The sequence below is a fragment of the Scyliorhinus torazame genome, chromosome 8, assembly GCF_047496885.1.
Source record: "Scyliorhinus torazame isolate Kashiwa2021f chromosome 8, sScyTor2.1, whole genome shotgun sequence".
NCBI lineage: Eukaryota > Metazoa > Chordata > Chondrichthyes > Carcharhiniformes > Scyliorhinidae > Scyliorhinus > Scyliorhinus torazame.
Window position 1 is genome coordinate 1,950,304 of NC_092714.1, and position 7,194 is coordinate 1,957,497.

At 55.8% G+C, this 7,194-nt stretch overlaps 1 protein-coding gene across 1 annotated transcript in view; it reads left to right on the forward strand.

Annotated features, from left to right (window-relative positions):
• The window catches only part of LOC140428695 (high affinity cGMP-specific 3',5'-cyclic phosphodiesterase 9A-like), a 122,082-nt gene that overhangs the window by 101,788 nt on the left and 13,100 nt on the right, over positions 1-7,194 (forward strand). The window contains exon 10 of the mRNA XM_072515427.1: positions 4,578-4,664. Within this exon, the coding sequence (XP_072371528.1) occupies positions 4,578-4,664 (87 nt within the window). The remainder of the gene's footprint in view (positions 1-4,577; positions 4,665-7,194) is intronic.

Here is a 7,194-nt window from a genome sequence, read left to right on the forward strand (position 1 = left end):
AGTGTGGCTCTGAGGCAGAGCAGACAGGGAGAAGTTGCTGAACACAGCGGGTCTGGTGGCCTGAAGTGCATATGTTTTAATGCAAGGAGCATTACGGGTAAGGCAGATGAACTTAGAGCTTGGATTAGTACTTGGAACTATGATGTTGTTGCCATTACAGAGACCTGGTTGAGGGAAGGGCAGGATTGGCAGCTAAACGTTCCAGGATTTAGATGTTTCAGGCGGGATAGAGGGGGATGTAAAAGGGGAGGTGGAGTTGCGCTACTTGTTCGGGAGAATATCACAGCTGTACTGCGAGAGGACACCTCAGAGGGCAGTGAGGCTATATGGGTAGAGATCAGGAATAAGAAGGGTGCAGTCACAATGTTGGGGGTATACTACAGGCCTCCCAACAGCCAGCGGGAGATAGAGGAGCAGATAGGTAGACAGATTTTGGAAAAGAGTAAAAACAACAGGGTTGTGGTGATGGGAGACTTCAACTTCCCCAATATTGACTGGGACTCACTTAGTGCCAGGGGCTTAGACGGGGCGGAGTTTGTAAGGAGCATCCAGGAGGGCTTCTTAAAACAATATGTAGACAGTCCAACTAGGGAAGGGGCGGTACTGGACCTGGTATTGGGGAATGAGCCCGGCCAGGTGGTAGATGTTTCAGTAGGGGAGCATTTCGGTAACAGTGACCACAATTCAGTAAGTTTTAAAGTACTGGTGGACAAGGATAAGAGTGGTCCGAGGATGAATGTGCTAAATTGGGGGAAGGCAAATTATAACAATATTAGGCGGGAACTGAAGAACATAGATTGGGGGCGGATGTTTGAGGGCAAATCAACATCTGACATGTGGGAGGCTTTCAAGTGTCAGTTGAAAGGAATACAGGACCGGCATGTTCCTGTGAGGAAGAAAGATAAATACGGCAATTTATTGTAGGCCTCGTCAAAAAGAAAAAGGAGGCATTTGTCAGGGCTAAAAGGCTGGGAACAGACGAAGCCTGCGTGGAATATAAGGAAAGTAGGAAGGAACTTAAGCAAGGAGTCAGGAGGGCTAGAAGAGGTCACGAAAGTCATTGGCAAATAGGGTTAAGGAAAATCCCAAGGCTTTTTACACGTACATAAAAAGCAAGAGGGTAGCCAGGGAAAGGGTTGGCCCACTGAAGGATAGGCAAGGGAATCTATGTGTGGAGCCAGAGGAAATGGGTGAGGTACTAAATGAATACTTTGCATCAGTATTCACCAAAGAGAAGGAATTGGTAGATGTTGAGTCTGGAGAAGGGGGTGTAGATAGCCTGGGTCACATTGTGATCCAAAAAGACGAGGTGTTGGGTGTCTTAAAAAATATTAAGGTAGATAAGTCCCCAGGGCCTGATGGGATCTACCCCAGAATACTGAAGGAGGCTGGAGAGGAAATTGCTGAGGCCTTGACAGAAATCTTTGGATCCTCGCTGTCTTCAGGGGATGTCCCGGAGGACTGGAGAATAGCCAATGTTGTTCCTCTGTTTAAGAAGGGTAGCAAGGATAATCCCGGGAACTACAGGCCGGTGAGCCTTACTTCAGTGGTAGGGAAATTACTGGAGAGAATTCTTCGAGACAGGATCTACTCCCATTTGGAAGCAAATGGACGTATTAGTGAGAGGCAGCACGGTTTTGTGAAGGGGAGGTCGTGTCTCACTAACTTGATAGAGTTTTTCAAGGAGGTCACTAAGATGATTGATGCAGGTAGGGCAGTAGATGTTGTCTATATGGACTTCAGTAAGGCCTTTGACAAGGTCCCTCATGGTAGACTATTACAAAAGGTGAAGTCACAGGGGATCAGGGGTGAGCTGGCAAGGTGGATACAGAACTGGCTAGGCCATAGAAGGCAGAGAGTAGCAATGGAGGGATGCTTTTCTAATTGGAGGGCTGTGACCAGTGGTGTTCCACAGGGATCAGTGCTGGGACCTTTGCTCTTTGTAGTATATATAAATGATTTGGAGGAAAATGTAACCGATCTGATTAGTAAGTTTGCAGATGACACAAAGGTTGGTGGAATTGCGGATAGCGATGAGGACTGTCGGAGGATACAGCAGGATTTAGATTGTCTGGAGACTTGGGCGGAGAGATGGCAGATGGAGTTTAATCCGGACAAATGTGAGGTAATGCATTTTGGAAGGTCTAATGCAGGTAGGGAATATACAGTGAATGGTAGAACCCTCAAGAGTATTGAAAGTCAAAGAGATCTAGGAGTACAGGTCCACAGGTCATTGAAAGGGGCAACACAGGTGGAGAAGGTAGTCAAGAAGGCATACACCATGCTTGCCTTCATTGGCCGGGGCATTGAGTATAAGAATTGGCAAGTCATGTTGCAGCTGTATAGAACCTTAGTTAGGCCACACTTGGAGTATAGTGTTCAATTCTGGTCGCCACACTACCAGAAGGATGTGGAGGCTTTAGAGAGGGTGCAGAAGAGATTTACCAGAATGTTGCCTGGTATGGAGGGCATTAGCTATGAGGAGCGGTTGAATAAACTTGGTTTGTTCTCACTGGAACGAAGGAGGTTGAGGGGAGACCTGATAGAGGTATACAAAATTATGAGGGGCATAGACAGAGTGGATAGTCAGAGGCTTTTCCCCAGGGTAGAGGGGTCAATTACTAGGGGGCACAGGTTTAAGGTGAGAGGGGCAAGGTTTAGAGTAGATGTACGAGGCAAGTTTTTTACACAGAGGGTAGGGGGTGCCTGGAACTCGCTACCGGAGGAGGTGGTGGAAGCAGGGACGATAGGGACATTTAAGGGGCATCTTGACAAATATATGAATAGGATGGGAATAGAGGGATACGGACCCAGGAAGTGTAGAAGATTGTAGTTTAGTCGGGCAGCATGGTCGGCACGGGCTTGGAGGGCCGAAGGGCCTGTTCCTGTGCTGTACATTTCTTTGTTCTTTGTTCTTTGTAACCCTCCCCCATCCCCATTAACCCCCACCCATCCCCATTAACCCTCACCCATCCCCATTAACCCTCAGCCATCGCCATTAACACTCACCCATCCCCATTAAACCTCCCATTCTCATTAACCCTCACCCATCCCCATTAACCCTCAGCCATCCCCATTAACCCCCACCCATCTCCATTAACCCTCACCAATCCCCATTAACCCTCACCAATCCCCATTAACCCTCAGCCATCTCCATTAACCCTCAGCCATCTCCATTAACCCCCACCCATCCCCATTAACCCTCCCCATCCCCATTAAACCTCACCCATCCCCATTAACCCTCAGCCATCCCCATTAACACTCACCCATCCCCATTAACCCCTACCCATCCCCATTAACCCTGAGCCATCCCCCATTAACTCCCACCCATCCCCAGTTGGCTGGACAGCTGCTTTGTGATGCAGAGCGAGGCCAGCCAGCGTGGGTTCCATTCCCGTACCAGCTGAGGTTATTCATGAAGGCCCCGCCCTCTCACCCCTGCCCCTCGCCTGAGGTGTGGGTGACCCTCAGGTTAAATCGCCACCAGTCAGCTCTCCCCCTCAAAGGGGAAAGCAGCCTGTGGTCACCTGGGACGATGCTGACTTTACCGCTACACACCTTGGTGTGCTGGGGAAAATTTCAAAGTTTGCGAATGATACAAAAATGGCATTATTGTAAACTGAGAAGAGAGGATTGTGTAGAACCTACTGCTTCTCAGAGCAGTGATCACCCAGGCCCCCCCCCGGACACACTGCACCCCCCGGGCCCCCCCCCCCCCGACACGCTGCACCCCCCCCCCGGACACGCTGCACCCCCCCCCCCCCGGACACGCTGCACCCCCCCCACCCCGGACACGCTGCACCCCCCACCCCCCCGGACACGCTGCACCCCCCGCCCCCCCCCCCCCCCGGACACGCTGCACCCCCCCCCCCGGACACGCTGCACCCCCCCCCCCGGACACGCTGCACCCCCCGCCCCCCCCCCCCCGGACACGCTGCACCGCCCCCCGGACACGCTGCACCCCCCCCACCCCGGACACGCTGCACCCCCCGCCCCCCCCCCCGGACACGCTGCACCCCCCCCGGACACGCTGCACCCCCCCCACCCCGGACACCCTGCACCCCCCGCCCCCCCCCCCCCCGGACACGCTGCACCCCCCCCCACCCCGGACACGCTGCACCCCCCCCACCCCGGACACGCTGCACCCCCGCCCCCCCGGACACACTGCACGCCCCCCCCCGGACACGTTGCACCCCCCCCCCCCCCCCGGACACACTGCACCCCCCCCGCCCCCCCGGACACGCTGCACCCCCACCCCACCCCGGACAAGCTGCACCCCCCGCCCCCCCCCGGACACGCTGCACCCCCCGCCCCCCCCCCCGGACACGCTGCACCCCCCACCCCCACCCACCCCCCCGGACACGCTGCACCCCCCGCCCCCCCCGGACAGGCTGCACCCCCCGCCCCCCCGGACAGGCTGCACCCACCCCCCCCGGACAGGCTGCACCCCCCCCCCCCCCCCCCCCCGGACACACTGCACGCCCCCCCCCCACCCCACCCCGGACGCGCTGCGCAGACGGCACTCGGGTGTATAAGCTGCTGCGGAACACACACTGAGATTGTTCTCTGCTCTACAGATGCTCAGCTGTTTGGACCACATCTACCACAGCCTGGGACTGATCAACGATTTCAACATCAACCCCATCACACTGAAGAGGTGGCTGGTAAGGACCTACAGTGGGTCAGTACTGAGGGAGTGCTGCACTGTCAGAGGGTCAGTACTGGGGGAGTGCTGCACTGTCAGAGGGTCAGTACTGAGGGAGTGCCGCACTGTCAGAGGGTCAGTACTGAGGGAGTGCCGCACTGTCAGAGGGTCAGTGCTGAGGCAGTGCCGCACTGTCAGAGGGTCAGTACTGAGGGAGTGCCGCACTGTCAGAGGGTCAGTACTGAGGGAGTGCTGCACTGTCAGAGGGTCAGTACTGAGGGTGTGCCGCACTGTCAGTGGGTCAGTGCTGAGGGAGTGCTGCACTGTCAGAGGGTCAGTACTGAGGGCGTGCCGCACTGTCAGAGGGTCAGTACTGAGGGAGTGCCGCACTGTCAGAGGGTCAGTACTGAGGGAGTGCTGCACTGTCAGAGGGTCAGTACTGAGGGAGTGCTGCACTGTTAGAGGGTCAGTACTGAGGGAGTGTCGCACTGTCAGAGGGTCAGTACTGAGGGAGTGTCGCACTGTCAGAGGGTCAGTACTGAGGCAGTGGCCGCACTGTCAGAGGGTCAGTATTGAGGGAGTGCCGCACTGTCAGAGGGTCAGTACTGAGGGAGTGTCGCACTGTCAGAGGGTCAGTACTGAGGGAGTGCCGCACTGTCAGAGGGGTCAGTACTGAGGGAGTGTCCGCACTGTCAGAGGGTCAGTACTGAGGCAGTACCGCACTGTCAGAGGGTCAGTATTGAGGGAGTGCCGCACTGTCAGAGGGTCAGTACTGAGGGAGTGTCGCACTGTCAGAGGGTCAGTACTGAGGGAGTGCTGCACTGTCAGAGGGTCAGTACTGAGGGAGTGCTGCACTGTCAGAGGGTCAGTACTGAGGGAGTGTCGCACTGTCAGAGGGTCAGTACTGAGGGAGTGCCGCACTGTCAGAGGGTCAGTACTGAGGGAGTGCTGCACTGTCAGAGGGTCAGTACTGTGGGAGTGCTGCACTGTCAGAGGGTCAGTACTATGGGAGTGCCGCACTGTCAGAGGGTCAGTACTGAGGGAGCGCTGCACTGTCAGAGGGTCAGTACTGAGGGAGTGCCGCACTGTCAGAGGGTCAGCACTGAGGGAGTGCTGCACTGTCAGAGGGTCAGTACTGAAGGAGTGCTGCACTGTCAGAGGGTCAGTACTGAAGGAGTGCTGCACTGTCAGAGGGTCAGTACTGTGGGAGTGCTGCACTGTCAGAGGGTCAGTACTGAGGGAGTGCCGCACTGTCAGAGGGTCAGTACTGAAGGAGTGCCGCACTGTCAGAGGGTCAGTACTGAGGGAGTGCTGCACTGTCAGAGGGTCAGTACTGAGGGGGTGCTGCACTGTCAGAGGGTCAGTACTGAAGGAGTGCCGCACTGTCAGAGGGTCAGTACTGAGGGAGAGCCCGCACTGTCAGAGGGTCAGTACTGAGGGAGTGCCGCACTGTCAGAGGGTCAGTACTGAGGGAGTGCTGCACTGTCAGAGGGTCAGTACTGAAGGAGTGCTGCACTGTCAGAGGGTCAGTACTGTGGGAGTGCTGCACTGTCAGAGGGTCAGTACTGAGGGAGAGCCGCACTGTCAGAGGGTCAGTACTGAGGGAGTGCCGCACTGTCAGAGGGTCAGTACTGAAGGAGTGCCGCACTGGTCAGAGGGTCCGGTAATAAGTAGTGAGGTATAATGCTATTGGATACATTACTGATGGTTACTCTGAGGAACTTCACATCATGTTTTTTTGGACTGAGGAAAGCCTCGATTCATTTCCGTCTGTGGTCGTTTAATTACTTTGGAATTGGGCGGCACAGTGGTTAGCACTGTTGCTTCACAGCTCCAGGGTCCCAGGGTCGATTCCGGCTTGGGTCGCTGTCTGTGCGGAGTCTGCGCATTCTCCCCGTGTGTGCGTGGGTTTCCTCCGGGTGCTCCGGTTTCCTCCCACAGTCCAAAGATGTGCAGGTTAGGTAGATTGGCCATGATAAATTGTCCTCAGTGTCCAAAGGGATTGGGCGAGGGAGTGAGGGACATGGACAGGGTGGAGAGGGAGCAACTGTTCCCCTTAGTTCAAGGGTCGGTTACGAGGGGGTCACAAGTTCAAGATGAGGGGCAGGAGGTTCAGGGGAGATTGGAGGAAAAGCATTTTTCCCCAGAGAGTGGTGAGGGTCTGGAACGCACGGCCTGGGAGGGGGGTAGAGGCCGGTTGCCTCACATCCTTCAAACAGCACCTGGTTGACAATCAAGGCTATGGACCAAGGGCTGGTGGGCAGGTCGGGGCCTTTCCTGCGGCGTTACAGACTCGATTCGCCGAAGGGCCTCTTCTGCACTATCGAGATTCAATGGTTTCTATGGAATCTGGACCATCTTCATACAGTTTCAGTCTGTGTATGGGGGATACAGGTCTGTGTATGGGGGGTGCAGGTCTGTGTATGGGAGGGGCAGGTCTGTGTATGGGAGGGGCAGGTCTGTGTATGGGGGGTACAGGTCTGTGTATGGGGGGTGCAGGTCTGTGTATGGGAGGGGCAGGTCTGTGTATGGGGGGTACAGGTCTGTGT